Raw genomic sequence first — 17,455 nt, 5'->3', positions numbered from 1 at the left:
AGGAGAAGCCCTTAAACTTTTGATTTTTTTAGTTTTTCCTATCTGTCTTGAGTACACAGAGACAGACAGTCTGTAGGACGTCTGCGCTGTCACTCCACCACCCCTCCGGGCCGCGACCCCTGTACTAATCTGGGGCTCTCGGAGGGTGGCTGGAGGTCACGCTAGCACAGGCTCCCATGCTGATACTGGATAAGATAAGTCGGGTCACAGTCGATACCTCCGGTCTCAGGGGATAGACTGGAGGTCCTTGGGGTGGACGCAGGCTCCAGCCATCGCGCTCCAGTAGACCACCAGGGACATAAACGGTGCGGGAATCGGCGTCCCGGGGGTTAATAACTAGGCAGGGGAGGCAGCTTCCCTGTTTTAGCGGCTCCTCCCCTCAGCTCAGCGTGCCTTTCCTAGGAGGTCTGGCTTCCCTGAGCTGCTCTCCTCCTCTGGACACACCCCCTTTGAGTTCTCCAGCGACCATTTTTTTCAGTGGCAGGTCGCAGCTCTCTCAGGACGTAGCGGAGTCCAGTCCCCCTACATACCTCACCCCCTGGTCAGCGTATGCACCACTATAGCCTACCAGACACTGAGTCTGCGTAGTTGACTTGTAGTGCCATTGTGCAGTTTATTTCTGCATTGTATGTGACTTGTGCTAGCGCTGTCTGTCTGTGTCTCTCTACTCATACTGTCAGCATATTACTATACCTTTTCTTTTTTCTTAATGCCCTAACAGTACAAAGTGTTGTCAGAGTGTTTCTGATACCTCACATTTATTAATATAACATATTTGTGTGGTTTGTCGCATACTGTGTGTATTGCACTGTGCCATACTTGAGCCTGTGTTCCTGCAGCTTTCCTATAGCCCCATTCAGGAGCTATATATTGTCTTCCTTCTGGTATCAGATAAACTCAGGGGTTGCATTATACTCAGTGCCATATTGTGTGCTTATTTCTCTGCTACTATGTCTGAAAATAATAATAATGTACACATTTCTGCAGGTCCTGTTCTGCAGGTTTAAGTGAGGGGGAGATGGTACAGGATGGATTATGCGTGAAGTGTTATAATCCTCCAGGTCCTTCTAATGTCTCGGGTCACCATGCAGGAGCCCCCTTGGGCTTCCTTCGCTCAGATCCTGATGTCCATTGCGGGCCGTTTGGCGGTACCAGCTGTTTTCCCCGCTATGGGGTTCCCACAGCAGTCTGTTATTCTCTCAGAGGGATTGCCTCAACAGGTTACAGCCATGCATGTACCTCCTATGCCTCCACCATGGGTAGATACTCTCTCCACCTCAGTGCAGAGCCTTGCGGCCACCTCCGCTGCGCTCCAGGTCATGTTGCAGGGTGAAAAACCCCTTAAGCCTAATAAGCGTCATAGGCCGTCATCACAATCCACACTACGTAGTGAGTCTGAGATGTCATCTGATGACGGAGGGATTGTGGATGCCTCTGACTCTGACTCCCCTTTGTTGGAGGTGGAGACTCGGTCTAGGGTTAATAATCCTGCTCTGATACGAGCTGTCCGTTCTGCCTTAATCATAGAGGAAGAAGAACAACCAGCTCCACAGTCCAGACATGTTCTGTTCAAGCAGATAAAGGTTACTTCTGTGGAATTTCCTTTGTCAGATCAGCTAGTGGATCATATGGCGGTTGCATGGCAATCGCCTGGGAAGTGATACCAGTCTCAGAGACGCCTGGCTTACTGTTAACCTTTTCCAGAGGAACACTGTACTAAATGGGAATCACCTCCTGCGGTGGATTCTCATGTTACACGCTTAATTAAGAGTGCTACATTGCCTATGCCCTCCATTTCTTCCCTAAAAGATCCTACGTATAGGAAGGTGGAAGTTTTCCTGAAATCGACTTACTCTTTTTCAGGGGCAGCGGCCAGGCCGTCCATGGCTATCTCATGGGTGGCCAAGGCTATGGAGCAGTGGGCTGATTCCTTTGAGGACTCATTCCCTACCGATGTTTCCAGAAATCAGGTAACACTGGTTGGTAACATTAGAGATGCTCCAAGCAGGGGTCATAGTACCAGTCCCGAGGTGGACAGGTTATTACTCTACTCTCTTTCTGGTTTAGAAGCCGTACGGATCCCATCGGCCTATCATCAATCTCAAATCCCTGAACATATTCCTCAGGGTACCTCGGTTCAGGATGGAAACCCCACGCTCCATCATACTGGAACCTGGGGATTTTATGGTATCGCTTGACTTTCAGGATGCGTACCTACATGTACCGATTGCTTCCTCTCACCAGCGTTATCTCTGGTTTGCTATACAGCAGTAACATTTCCAGTTTCAGGCTCTGCCTTTTGGCCTGTCTACTGCACCTCGGGTGTTTACCAAAGTTATGGCTATCATGGCGTCCCATCTGTGGGGACAGGGTGTCCGAATGCTGCCATACCTGGACGACCTCCTGTTGTTAGCAGGATCTCCAGAGGTACTCCAACACCATCTGCAGCTAATGATTTGTGTTCTTCAGACACAAGGATGGTTAATCAATTGGAAGAAGTCGTCCCTGATGCCTTCCCAGAGGATGCTCTATCTGGGAGCCCTGTTGGATTCTCAGCAGCAGAGAATCCTTCTGACTGCAGACAAGATCTCCAGTTTACAGATGCGAGTATGCAGATGTCTCCACAATCGCCGGGTGTCAATCCACTCAGTGATGCAAGTTCTGGGGTCAATGGTGTTGACATTCGACATGGTGGAATATGCTCAGTTTAATTCCAGGCCTCTGTAGAGACTGATCCTCTCCAGGTGGGCCGGATTATCCCATCGAATAAAGGCACAGACGATGGTGCTCTCTCCAGAGGTGCGCCTGTCCCTATCATGGTGGTTGCAGATGAATCATCTCAACAGGGGAGGCCTCTTTTGGATCCCGGACTGGGTGATCCTGACAACGGATGCCAGTCTCCGGGGTTGGGGCGCAGTAACCGGCCTGCACTCTTTTCACTGGACTCCGGTCAAATCGGCTCTTCCAATCAACATATTGGAACTTTGGGCTGTTTTCAGGGCACTCCAGCTGGCCAGACATGTACTTCAGGGGAAACCTGTACAAGTTCAGTCAGACAACGCCACAACCGTAACGTACATCAACCATCGAGGAGGTACTCGAAGTCAGGCAGCAATGACAGAGGTGTCATGCATTCTGACATGGGCGGAAGGTCATCTCCCAGCCATATCGGCAGTGTTCATACCAGGAGTGCTCAGTAGGGAAGCAGAGTTCCTCAGCCATCACAACGTGCATCCCGGGGAATGGTCTCTTCACCAAGAAGTGTTTCAGCTCATCGTGGACAAGTGGGGTCTCCCAGAGGTGGACCTGATGGCCTCCAGACACAACCGCAAACTGCCTGTGTACGGGTCCAGGACAAGAGATGCTGAGGCACTCTTGGTAGACGCTCTGTCAGTCAAGTGGACCTTCCAGTTTGCGTACCTGTTTCCTCCAGTCTCCCTTTCTCGATTTCTAAGGAAGTTCAAGCAAGATGGAGGCACGGTCCTGCTGGTGGCTTCAGCATGGCCCAGACATCATTGGTACTTAGATTTTCAAAGTCTCTCCATAGACTCCATTCCTGTTGCCTCAACGTATGGACCTGTTGTCTCAGCGTCCTTGCCTTTACCAGGATCTGGGTCATCTGTCTTTGACGGCGTGGCTCTTGAGACATCCCTTTTAAGGTCCAAAGGTTTCTCCAGCTCTGTAGTGAATACTATGCTCAGGACGCGGAAGCCAGCTTCTGCACGGATCTACCACAGAGTGTGGCATTCCTATTTTCAGTGGTGTCGTCCTAGAGGTCATGATCCTCTAGTATTTCAGATACCTAGAGTTTTGGCTTTCCTCCAGGCGGGTTTAGATCTTGGTCTCTGCCTCACCTCACTGAAGTTGCATGTCTCTGCCTTGTCAGTTTGGTTTAAGCGCAGGATTGCTCCTCTTCCAGATATTCGCATGTTCGTGCAGGGTGTCCTCCGGATTCAGCCTCCCTTTGTCCCTCCGGTGGCTCCTTGGGATTTCGCTGTGTTTCTTCAGGCACTCCAGGGCCCTCCATTTGAACCCTTGGAATCGGTGGACCTCAAGTGGATGACAGACTCTTTTTCTTCTGGTCAGGGCTTCCACTTGAAGAGTATCAGATTTAGGAGCGCTCTCCTGTCACTCCCCATTTCTGATTTTTCACCAGGACAGGGCGGTGCTTCGGACTCGCCCTGAGTTCTCTCCGAAAGTTGGTTATAGTTTCCACATTAATGAGGAAATTATAGTCCCAGCCTTCCAATCATCAGACCTCTTGGCAGGTGAGGCCTCATTGGATGTGGTACGTGCCCTCAGACTTTATGTGGACCGTACTAGTTCCCTACGGAAATTATTATTTTTCAAACTGCAGGATCAGTGGGATTGTAACTGGGACGCCAGTTCAATCACTAACAGCTGCGGATTTTATCTACAGGCTTGCTCTGTGGTTCATATATGAGAACATTGGAATTGCAACAAATTGTTACTTGCTTCCAACTGCAAGCATTTAATGAGTTGTGGACACTGACTACTATCACACAGAAATGGTGATCTAATAGCTCTGTACACAATGTTCCATATCCAATTCTAATTTTCAGGATTGTATCTAGGGGTCCGAGAGCCCCTGGCAAACCAAGGGACTAGCGCCCCCTTCCAATGACCGTTTCTACTGGTACAAAAAAAACTAAGACACACTGGGGGTAGTTAATTCACACACCTGTAGAAATAGGGAGAATATATATATCTTTTATAGAACTTATTCTATTGCAACCCACTATTTATTAATTTATTTATGCAAAAAACACGCAGGAAAAGATTGAAAACATTGCGTCAAAAACAAACAATGCATTATGGGTAAAGTAATTTACATATATTGAAATACGGCTGTCTATACTGCATTATGCTATTTAACAACTCCACCTTATAACTCACTAGGATGACAGCCCACAATGGTCCTTTCCTAAAACCCACATAAGAATAAAACCTGTCCATAAGGATCTTATCCTATTCCCCAACATGGAAATAGCCACAACCTACAAGGATCATGGCAAGTTCCTCAAACTGAGGAAACATAAATTTACTGTACTTACACTCGGGGTAGTTGAATTTACATGCCTGCAGAAATAGGGAGACTATATATATATATATATATATATATATATATATATATATATATATATATATATATATATATATATATACTTTTTTTTTTCAGTTATAACACTACATGCAATGCACTGTTTATTAATTTCTATATGTCAATAACACAGGAAAAGAGGGTATCAATAACAAACTAGATGCATTGTGGGCAAGATAATTTGCGAATAGAGCCTTGTGATTGATATGGCACTCTTCTCCTGCATGATTGACATATGGGAACCAGTGAGTGGTGATTGGTATATTGTGGGTATTGTGGGGGAAGAGATATATTAGGTAAAAAAAATAAATAAATTTAGTCTCTCTAATTTTAAATGTTTCTGATATGAAGGGACATATAAGAAGCCTGATACACATTAATAGTCAATGGAGGACAGAGCAGAGCATAGGAGACAAAACGAGACCAGGGATCCTTTGCCAATGACGGCTGACTGCGGGACACTGGTAAGAGGAGACCAGAGCCAGAGATCATTAATGATGGCTGTCGGCAACGGCGCCCCCCCCTCAGCCGGTGCCCCTGGTTATTTTGTTATAATAGGGTTAACATTGTTTCCTACTTTACTGATTGTGATTTAAATGTAAAATATTTTTTATATATTATCTAGATGTTTGTGGTTAAAATTTACTTTGTGTAAATATATACAAGCCTCCTGTGAATAGGATTACTTTATACCACTATGCGCAGTAAATAAAGAATTTTAGCCTTTCAGAAATCAGACTCCTTGTTTGTACTCTATGGATTTCACAAGAAGGGATGGCCAGCCAGTAAACAGACATTGGCTAGATGGCTTCGTATGACGATATCTGAGGCTTACACTCAGGAGGGCCTTCCTGTTCCGCCTTCTGTTAATGATCATTCTACTCGGTCTATGGGTATCACGTGGGCAGCTCGCTGTAGCGCCTCGGCTGTTCAGCTTTGTAAGGTGGCCACATGGTCTTCTGTCCAGACCTTTCTAATGTTTTATGCCTTCGATACCTTTGCCTCTCAGGTTGCTTCCCTTGGGCGCCGGATTCTCCTCTCAGCTCAGGAGCGTTCCCGCCCTTAAAAGGACTACTTTAGGACATCCCCAAGGTCTCCCTGTGGATCCTATGGACCCTGAAGAAGAAAATTAGAGTTCTGGTAAGAACTTACCTTTGTTAACTCTCTTTCTTCGAAGTCCATAGGGTCCACAGGGCACCCACCCTGACGCACCTGGCTTCAGATGGGCTTCGCTCTGGTCACCGGATTTCCGTCTCCTTCTATGTGAGAATATGATTCTTGTGTGTTCCAGACTTCCTTCTCTCTTTTATCCTCCTCCGGCCTTTGGCTTGTTACGAACTGAGGTGCCTCTGGCTCAGGGGCTGGGTATAGGGAGAGTGGCCCGGTGCATCCTGGGAGTTGAAAATGAACTGCGTGGTGCCCGGATCTCCAAGCCATCACCTACACCACACTCCCCCCCCCCCCCCCCCCCAATGTCTCCCTGTGGACCCTATGAACTTCGAAGAGAGAGAGTTAACAAAGGTAATTTCTTACCATAACACTCATTTTGCAGCTAAAATTCTGCAGGCAATTGAATATGCCCTGGTTAATGTTAAACTTGAGGAGGATTGTGTGCAGCAGTTTTCAGCGTATTAACAGAAAATTAAGTGTGCAGTGCAGATTGATTGTGATTACCAGCTGACTAATAAAAGTAGATGTTGGAGCCTCATCAAATGTTATATATAATACAGCTTAGGATTTTAAGAAAATGTGTCACAAAAAATGCAACATAAATATGCTGTACAAATGTGTCCACATACATCTATCCTCCAAGCGCTTAAAGTGTCGCCACACATAACACTCCATGTGACTTGGTAACGCCGAGCGTCTTTTTGTGTGTTTTTTTACCTTCAAATGCATCTTATTTGTACAGCAAGCTGCATATCATTTTAATCAGCAGAAGCTGCCTGTGCTATCTAGTCGCATCGTTGTGCGAATAAGACACATTTGAAGGTAAAAAGTCGCAAAAATAAGCTTGGCACTATCGAGTCATGCCACGGCATGGCGTGACTAGAAGGCTGTTTAATGCGCCAGGAGGCTAGATGTATGAGGACCCATCTGTATATCCTATTTAATAGAACTTTGTAATTAACTTTGTTTAGAAATGTCAATTTTGCTTGTATTTGTGAAGTAGTACACAGACATTTAAAAAACCACTTAACGCATGATTAAAACCTTGCGCTTACTATTATTTTATTAGAAGTAACTTGTATAGCTCCAGCATATTCCATTGTGCTTTACAATTGGGAATAAAATAGTAGTAAAACAAGACTGGGTAATAACAGACAACAAAGAGGTAAGAGGACCCTGCTTGCAAGCTTACAATCTATAGGTGTTAAGAGTATTTGTGCAAACCCTCCTTAGAGCATATTACTATTTACTCAATGAGTGCTCCCTAGAACACTACTATGGGGATGATTCTGAGTCTGGTGCACTGCCAATGTTGGACGCAGTTGAGTGATTTATTTCTTCTGACGATGTGTTTAAGTCGCGCAGAGCCTGTGCACGCAGTTGCGATTGAGACGCATAGGAGAAGCACAGTCCTGGAAATGTCTTGAAAGTGTTTTGGGTGTTAATGGGCGGCGACAGGGAGGTGGCTAAGCGGAAGCACAGAGATGGTTCATCTTTTGGGTGTGTTATGGGGTGCGGTGGGTGTGTCGCTGTAGTGGTTATATATACAAACGCACAATAGTTCATGGAGCTGGTGCAAGTTTCGATGGTGCGACTGATGGTTATCACATGGTATTTGTGCATCTAAAAACACTCAAAGTGAGCGTCTCAGCCCTTACACATTCAGACGCACGCTTGTACACCATAGAAGGGCTTGTAGCGCAATCTGCATAAAGTTGCAGACATGTGGCCGCCAAAAGATGAACACATGGATTCCGCTATATCCGATTTAGAATCAGACCCTATATTGTAATAGGGTTGGGTACAGGATGCCGGCGCTCGGGATCCAGGCAGTCAAAACCCCGAAGCCAGCATCCCATCAGGGTTAGGATATCGACACCTGTCGGTCAGTATCCTAACCCTCTCCTTACCCCTATCCCTAACCCTCCCTCCCCAGTGCCTAAACCTGACCCCCCCACCCTAGTGACTAACCCTAACCCTCCCCCTAGTGCTTAACCCTATCCTCTGACAGGAGTCGGGATTAAGGCGCTGGGATAGTGACTGCATCCCATTGTAGTAAGCAGGCACTGTTGAAAATTATGCAAAGTGAAAATTTGTTAGCTTCTGTGTACAGTAGATGTCCATTTACATGATTTTCTCTTAAACAATTGGGGACAATTCACATAAGGATGGTCAGAACACAGGCACCTTAAGAACTCCTGTCTAACTATTTTTTTCTTACACCCCATAAACATGGACAGGAAAGTTAGCCATGTCGGACTACCGTAATTCTCGGGTATGTACACAACCAAATACCGTGACCACACATCACGAAGAATTTAATCCCCCCCCTCTTTGGGTGCTTGCTTTTAGTGCATTTATGAAACCTTAGGTCACATGAAGTTAAGACAAGATTCTATTTGTATAATGCCCTGGACAAGAAAGTTATATACAGACATAATATATAACTTTTATTATTCTTCTTAAGAATTTGAATACTAAAAAAAAAAAATAAAAGATAGAGTGCTCCTAAGGTAGTACATTTTAATAAAATGCTTTAATGGCTTTGTGTCAATTGTTGGTAAATGTTTAAGAACAAATGATATACAGCCATTTAATCATTTTATTAAAATGTTCTACCTTTTGAGCCATCTTTTTTTTTTTTTTTTTTTGCTGTATGCAAATTCTTAACAAGAAATAATAAAAGCTATGGGCCTGATTCAGAGCCGGACGCAATTAGCGCTCGCTCGTCCTGAAAATAGGGGTGGCTATTCAAATGAACCGTTCGCTGTTTGCGGTCTGTTCACGCCTCTAGGTCTGAACGAGCGAACAAAACTTGCGGTCGTTTTTTGGGAAACTACGCCCCCTGGCCGCTCGCATCCTACGTCATGTCCGCTATTTATTAGATTAATCGAGTACATCGACCAGGGTATGAACTGCTCGCTATTCTTGTGGTTGGTTTTTGCTACCACAATTTTGCGAGCAGTTCTGGCTATTAAATAACCCAGTGACGTGGTCAATGACGCTGCTGTTTTAATTATGCACACCCATAAAACGCCCGTTTTGACCTTTTAAGCACGCCTGCGTTCGGATCTCCACTCCCCGTTTTCAAGCACCTTCCCCTGTTACCACCCACATACGCCTCATTCTGTCACTCAAATTATCAGGCATTCGCTATTTTGCGAGCACATGAATTTCGGCCGCACTGACTGGTTCGCGCATGCGTATAACGATCCGTACGCATGCGCAGTTGGGCAAATATCGCTCGGAGCGAACGAGCGCCCGCTTACGAGTGGCTCTGAATCAGGCCCTATATCTTATATCGGTATAATAGTTTCTTGTCAAGAGCAATACACATAGACAGTATTGTCTTATGCCTCATGTCTCTCTCTCTCATGTCTGTAGTTGCACCCAGTGGATTAACCAATGTGGTATTCATTTTAGGTAAAGTTGATTTAGTATCTGCTTTCAGAATTGTTGTTTCAAAATCACACCTGTTTTCTTTTTGAATTAACCAATTAGTTAATGCTATTAATTTAGCAGGTTCAAATTTAGGCAGTACTATATAATCCGCATTGAACACTACCAACATCCTACAGTACTTCTCTTATAAGTAGACATAACAATGTTTATATTCTCCTTTAAATCTTTAGATACTTAACAGCCTTAGATTTTGCCAGAGGACTGAGGAAGGGAGGCAGCTTTAACTGTATAATTTCTGTACATTTTTCAATTTAGAAAGACCATTTGTGCTATCTAAACAGATTGAATTTCTGTGAAAATGTTTTATTAGGTTTGCATATTGGATGCTATGATTGTCTAGAGATTGCTATAACATGTAATTTAAATATTTAACAGTATTTAAATTATTCAGTCCATTCTTATAGTAAGCATGTAGTCTATACCTCCATTTTGGGTCTAGTATAGTATTCAGAGATAATTTTAAGAACTTCCTCCACTATGCAATGAAATACATATCATGGACCACTTTTAGGAATTCCCAAAATGCACTGAAACTAAGGGGTCTATGTACTGAGCCTTGGAGAGAGATAAAGTGGACGGTACTTTTACAAGCGGTGTTTGAAAAATAACAGGAGCTGATTGGTTGGAACTTTTTTACCATCCACTTGATCTCTCTCCCAGGCTTAGTACATAGAACCCTAAGTAATATTTGTTTTTTCTTATTATTGACATCCACCCTGTATAACAATGACCTCATAGTCATTCTTGTTGACCACATTTAGGTTATCGATGAGGCTGTTGCGTCTCATAAAACAAGTCCTCCAGCACTTGCAAAAGATACTCCTCCTAACAGTTTTATTGGTGCCTAGGTATTCTTAAGTTGCAATAACGTGAACACAACCTTACTGTACTTGGCATTCTCTTTCATGTACAGATGTGTTCTTATACATCAAGCGAGACACCTGGCGCGAGTGAGCTGTGCCGAGAGGTGTAGCTTGGAGACTTTTTAAACTTGCACCGTATTTACACTGCAGATGCAGCAAAAAACACTCAATCTGTACCAGAGATGCTGGGCTGTGATTTTAACTAGACCGGAATTTGTTTTAAATATGTACAAATTCACAGGTCAACAGAACTTGGTGTGAAAAAAGCTGCGTCTCTGCAACGTAGTCCTTTGTATACCAGTTCAGACTCATTTGCACACAGATGTACAAGTATCGCATATCAAATGAATCAGTGCAGTCTCGTTAAGTAGTTTTGTTGCATCGCATTGTGTCTAAGCATATTAGAGCCGAAACGCAAAAAAGATGCTGCGCTCAAGCCGAGTCGCACAGGACCTGGCACGCTGAGACAGGCTGTTTGGCACGACTGCGATAATAGTGTATGGGGACCTGTCACATCAGGAGATTCTTGTGAACCTGAGAGTAAAGCTGGCCACACATCTAAAGATTATCTGTCCAATCAGCCAACTAGTTGGTTGGTTGGAATGAAAATCTGGTAACGTATGGGAGTAAATGATGATCAGCAATTTGCTCCTAAATGCCAGAAAATAGATGAAAATGGTCATCAGACAAGTTTGTTAAATGTTTGATCTAAACAATTTGTTCAAACAACAGTTTTTGTCCATTTTCTGGCGTTTGGGAGCAAATTGCTGATTGTCATTTGCTTTCATACCTTACCAGATTTTCATTCCAACCAATCAACTAGTTGGCTGGTTGGACAGATAATCTTTAGATGTGTAGCCAGCTTAATGCTGGTTGTTCAGTGGAAGGAATTATGTGCAGGAAACTTGGTGGGCGAATGTAGGTCTTGCGCATGAGGGAATGCTAGGAAGGACTGGATACTGAACTTGAGATAATGTGTGAACAGATTTGGAGCAGGCACTAGAAGCTGGAGTCAGACTGGTACAAACTAGGCACTGGGAACGGACTGGGACCGGCTGGAACAAAGATGAGTCTGGCTGGAACTGACTTTGCACATTGGAACGGACTGGGATCGGCTGGCACGAATAAGGAGTCAGGCTGGAACTGATTTTACACTTTGGCCGGACTGAAACCGACTGGAATGGAGTCTGAGTCAGACTGGGACTGACTTTGTTCTTGGCCAGACTGGAACCGAATGGAATCAAGTTTGAATCCAAAGGAAGCCAGCAGTGAACATTAAATGAAGAGTATGTTGGAATGGATTGGTATGAATGACCGCCAGACCTATGTCTGATGGTTCAAATCCCAACAGCGGAAGACCAGCAGCCATGAAAATCCCGAAGGTAAGTATTTTAATTATTGCTAACCCTCTCCCCCCCTAACCTTAAGCCTCCTTTAGTGGTGCCTAACCTTTCCCCCACCCCTAGTGCCTTACCCTAACCCCCCCTGTAAGTGCCTAAGCCTTACACCCCCTTCCCTGCACCCTAAACCTAAGACTCCCGAGGTGTGCCTAACCCTAACTTCCCCCCGGGGGTGCCTAACGCTAACCCCCCCTTCCCCAACCTTAACCCTCTGGGGGGTGCCTAACCCTAAGTCCCCCGGGAGCCCTGAAACCTAACCCTCCCCACCGCGGCTGTCCACGCCCGGCGCCTGGCTTACCTTCGTTCAGTATGCCAGGCGTCGGGCTCCCAGCATAGGTCTAATGACAGGCGTCGGGATTTTGACACCTGTCATTAGTACCCTGCTGGGATATGCAGTCGAAATGCCGACCGTCGGCATCCCAACTGCATACCGTTGGAATAGCTGCAGACTGCTGGAGCAAAGCACAGGTTACACTAGCAGTGTAATGGAGCAGATGGGAATCTGTGGAACACCAACACAGAGAACCAGAGCTTCTGGATCAAGATTTATACACAGGAGTCTGGAGCCCATGGACGGAGCTGTTAAGGCAACGTTGCTCTCGCTGGGAGCACTGCACAGCCTTCTATCCCTCCTGATGAACCCGTTACTTGGCCATAACGGAGAAACACGTTAAGGGGCTCTCTGCAGGTCTGTACACTGCTGCTTGATACTCCGACGACTGACTGTGATTGAGTGGGACACTGTGGACTTAAGTATACACCTCCCTTCAATCTGAGGTGCATCTCCCTCCCCAAAAAAACGGCCGATGACGTGTTGTTCCTACACACATCACTCCATCATTTTATCATGTGGATGCCCTTTACATCATACGGGCAGCGTAATTCGCTGTGGTACTATCCTCATGCCACGGCTACTTCGAGAGTGCTACTGGGAGTTGAGATCTACACTAACGGTAAGGTGATTATATGGTGGGGAGGTTGAGTATAATGCCAACATTCTGGGCTTACTGACTATCGTGTTGTCCATTATAGGAATATTCATCATTGTCCTATATAAAAGTGAATTACACTATTTGGAGTACTTGTCTTCGTCCCATTCAAAAGTGGAATGGTTTTCAGTACCGGAGTTCTATGCCGGAGTGGACAGTAACTAATAAGCAGGACTAATTTTTTCCTATTTATTATTTACTTCTTAGCCACATTGAGTGGTCTTAATACTGTATTTATGGTATAATGTTTGCTTTTTATGCTTTATTAAATGAACATGTGATTATTCTTATAGTGCTTCCTTGTGTGCTTTTATGAATTTTATCCCCCCTGCTGCACTGTAGTTGGTGCAGCAGATGTGCAGACTGAGGTCAGCTGATCGCAAATGTCATGGCGGTGCCCAGGGCACAGAGATGGTGGGAAAGATTGTGGGGTGCTGGCATGGAGGCTTGGGGCACACTGGAGACAGCGGTGGGGGCTAAAGGCGTGGCGGCGATATTGCCCACAAGACTCTATGTCCTGACAGGACCTCTGTAGGAGTCATAATGCAAAATGTGTCAAGATCTGAGTACAATGCATACTATTTTTCTCTATGCATCGCAGTGCGCAGAGACCACGCAGACCCATCGCAGAGTGATTGACAGGAAGTGAGTGTTTGGGGGTGTTGATGGGGGGTATCGGAGAAACGCAGACGTGCCTGTCCTTTTGAATGCAGTAACGGGCATGCACAAATTAGCCACTGTGATGGAATACACAGCTTGAGCTCTCACTGCATACAGGAAGTTTAGCAATTTCTGAGTAATGTTACTTGATGTTACCGATGTTTTCGTAGACTTGCAAGGTATTACGGATGTGTGTAAGGGGAAGTGGAAGTCTTTATGTTGGCCTGCGACAGCTTTGCAATTTTCGCAGCGGGTCTGCGTGCGTCATCGCAGCTGCGATCACAATAGAGATCCGTAATGAATCAGGCCCTTAGTTTGTGGTTACCATAGAGCACTGGGTTGAGTGTAGTGGATTCATGTGCTATTATGGGTATCATGCTTCTCTAGTTCTTGTTGCTTTGTCCTAGACCGTGCTATGAGGAATGAACACTGTGTGACGGTTCTAATAAGTAAAAGACTGTGAGAAAAAAAATCAAGAATATTTGTAGACAATAAAATGGTAACTGCAATTATTTTGAAGTTTGTGTAGTTACTTATATTCCATTGTAATTCCCTTTTCACCAATTCATGTAGACTACTAGCATCGCTGTTTGCTTCTACTTCACATCTTGGCAATTCCACACACCATAATTTTACTGTATACAAATACCTTTACTGTGTACTGTTTGTATTTGGATTTATCACAATATTTCCCCATCCACTTAACATTATGATCAAACCCCTGCATTTCATGCCTCAACGCATTGCTTGGGACTTCCTGCTAGAGTTGAACCATAGTAGCAATGAATAAAGTAAGCATGGTTAAGACCAGGGGGGGCACAACCTTTTCTACCCTGAGGGCATCATTAGGAGATTACACTCCTTGAAGGGACCACAATAAAACTATACTGTACTTGTTTAATCATGTAAAATACCTACTAGTGGCCTTGCAGCATTGTTAAAAGGTCCCTATGGAGACAGAAATGTGTGCAGGATACAATACCAGCGGGGGTTTTGCCATAGAATGTAGCAACACATTCTCTTCCTGCTGCAGCAACACCATCACAACCCCATATCAACACATCCTCCTGCACTGCCACTGTACTCTCTCCTTTTGGCTCCCACTGTAATGTCAGTAGTGGTATCATCAGACAGATGCAATACTGAATAATTGCACTCCTTGTTATAGATTTAGGAAGATTTTTTGCTTCATACTGTACATGCAAATAAATGTGGGTTTGTGTACTTTGAATGAATAAGCTTGTTTTAAAGTCCTAGTCTGGTTCTGACTAAAGCTGCATACACACACAACGATTTTTTTAATGATTATCGTTAAACGATATCGTTTAACGATAATTGTTTGCAAAAATCGTTCACTTTCTGAGTCAAACGATGAACGATTATCGTTCATGCGCGTTCACGTTTGTAGTTTGTAGTTTGTAGTTTGTAGTTCAGTCAGACTTGTCAACTCAACGATTTTCATTAAGGGAATATGCAAAAATCGTTTGTAGTTCATAAAAATCGTTCATGACATTTAGTAAATGAACAACTTTAGTAAACGATTTTAGTAAATTTTTTCAAGGGAAAAAATCGTTTACTAAAATCGTTCATTAAAAAAATCGTTGTGTGTGTATGCAGCTTCAGGAATGAAAATGTTATACAAAAAAAATCTCTCTCTAATTCGTATACATTTGTTTTAACTAAAAACATTGTAAATTCATTGTCTGAACATTTTGGCTTATTTCATAATGCAATGTATCATAACTTTAATAATGAAGTGTGGAGATTCATACAAAAACAAAAAAACATACTTGCCTGGGCTAGAAACTCCGTTAGTCAGATTAGAATTAGAGCAGTGAGCAGGAAAGCAATTAATGGCAATCTTTTGATATAATGATTACATTATCAAGTCAAGAGAGCTCTGTGGCCACTTCTATGCAAAGACATATGCATGGCAGCTAATCTGATTGGCCGCCAGGCTGCCTGTCCCCAATTCTACATGGAAAGCAAAGCTCCTGCGCATAGGCTAACCCCACTACAATTTATTTGGGGTGAGAAGTGGTTATATTAACATCTAATTATGAAGAAATCTGGGCCTTCATCCTGAATGCCGGGCTGGGTACTTTTGTCCTTGGTCTGAGGAACATTGAATCCTATGGTTAAAGATAAGTTTTGCTCCTCCATTTATCCTTGTAGTATTTGCTCATTTTTGTATTAGATCTGTCTATTAATCTACCATCTTTGTTTATGTAGAATCCAATATTTTGTGAGGAGGCCTGTTATACACAGCTTATGGTCATTTTTATAGTCGTCCCTGTCATTTATGCAATGTATCCCCCTGTTGGGAGTAGTGTAGTTAGTTTTTTTTTTGTGGTGGTGGGGGGGGGGGGATTATTTTGGGATCCAAGTATTCCTAGGCTGGGTTTAGGTTCTACAGGGTGGGTGGCTATGGGGGGGGGGGGGTAATTTGGGTGTGTTTTCACAGTGTGGTGGATAATTTTTTTTATATTGCCATGTATTTTGTCCCTTTATTTGGTCATTTTATAATGGTTCCATGATGGCAGGATACTTATGTCAACTATTCATTATTTTGGTATGTGTCACTTATGCCCCACATTTATTTCAGCTTCATGCCATGTGGAACCATATAGCCCTTTTGGGTTCTCGTCAGTTCTTCCTTATATGTTGTGGGGCTTTTGTATATCCTTGCTATGAATATCATGCTATTTATTGTTGTTACATATGCTATGATCTGTTTTTTAATTTGGTCTTCACATTGCTTTATGCGACTTTTCATGTCTACCATAATAATTTTAGGCTTTATTCTGTAATCTCTGTCTGTAAGTAAGTCTTTAAAAATTTCAATAAAAATTGTGCAATTTAAAATATAAATGACAATTAATAAGAAGTTACAGTACCCCTGATTTTGTTTTCTTTTCTTCTTTTAAAGGTTTTGTATCAACAGTTCAAATTCTTCTTGAATCTGTATTTCCTGGTAGTTGCTTGTTCTCAGTTTGTACCTGCTCTGAAAATAGGCTACTTGTACACCTATTGGGCCCCACTGGTAAGTTTGTTTTGTAATAAATGTGTTTTGTGTGTCTTTCACCTGTGCATACGGTTTGGTTAGTGAAGGAAAGAACAATGTTTATCCATTTTGGCCCTCATTCAGAGCTGTACGCTCTGAGCAGAGCGCACGCTCTGAATGAGGGCCGTCCTCCATAATTATGGAGCGTCCTCCTGGACGCTCGTATAGCTGTGGGTCACCACCCACAGCCTATACGAGCGTGCAGGTTGATGGCCGCGATGGTCTTGACCATCGCGACCATCGCCACTGCGAGCCGGAGCCTGCGGTTGAGTTTCTCAACCGCAAGGCCCGGAGTGATTTTGGCTCTATCAGAGCCAAAATCACTCCCACTGACATCACTAGTGATGTCAGTGGGCCGGCTTCTGACGGTAGGCGTTCCCTTGGGAACGCCCCCGTCTGGGAGGCACGCCCACCAAAGGGGGCGTGCTGTCAATCAACATCGACAGCACGCCCCCTTTGATCAGACACAACGAGCGAAGGAAGTCCTTCGGTCGTCGCGTCTGGCGCATGCGCACGACGGAGCTCCCGCCGTCGTGCGCATGCGCAGTGCACACCATCGACCCACTTGCGAGCGGACAGCCGCTCGCGAGTGGGTCTGAATCAGGCCCTTTGTCTCTTGTAGACTGTGTTAAATTTTTGCTGTCTACAGGACATTAAAAACTTTTTAACTTGTTTTCAAATAATTGTATTGTATAGCTGCATAAACACACAACGATTTTTTTAAT

The 17,455-nt window shown here is 44.2% G+C and overlaps 1 protein-coding gene across 4 annotated transcripts in view; it reads left to right on the top strand.

Moving 5' to 3' along the window:
• Positions 1-17,455, top strand: part of ATP9B (ATPase phospholipid transporting 9B) — a 434,681-nt gene that overhangs the window by 68,727 nt on the left and 348,499 nt on the right. For all 4 annotated transcript variants that reach the window (XM_088475905.1, XM_088475902.1, XM_088475901.1 and 1 more), the window contains exon 4: positions 16,596-16,709. In XM_088475905.1, the coding sequence (XP_088332031.1) occupies positions 16,596-16,709 (114 nt within the window). The remainder of the gene's footprint in view (positions 1-16,595; positions 16,710-17,455) is intronic.

Source organism: Taudactylus pleione, unplaced genomic scaffold (genome assembly GCF_031769625.1).
Source record: "Taudactylus pleione unplaced genomic scaffold, aTauple2 ptg000179l, whole genome shotgun sequence".
NCBI lineage: Eukaryota > Metazoa > Chordata > Amphibia > Anura > Myobatrachidae > Taudactylus > Taudactylus pleione.
This window is presented reverse-complemented; position numbering and strand designations above follow the sequence as displayed.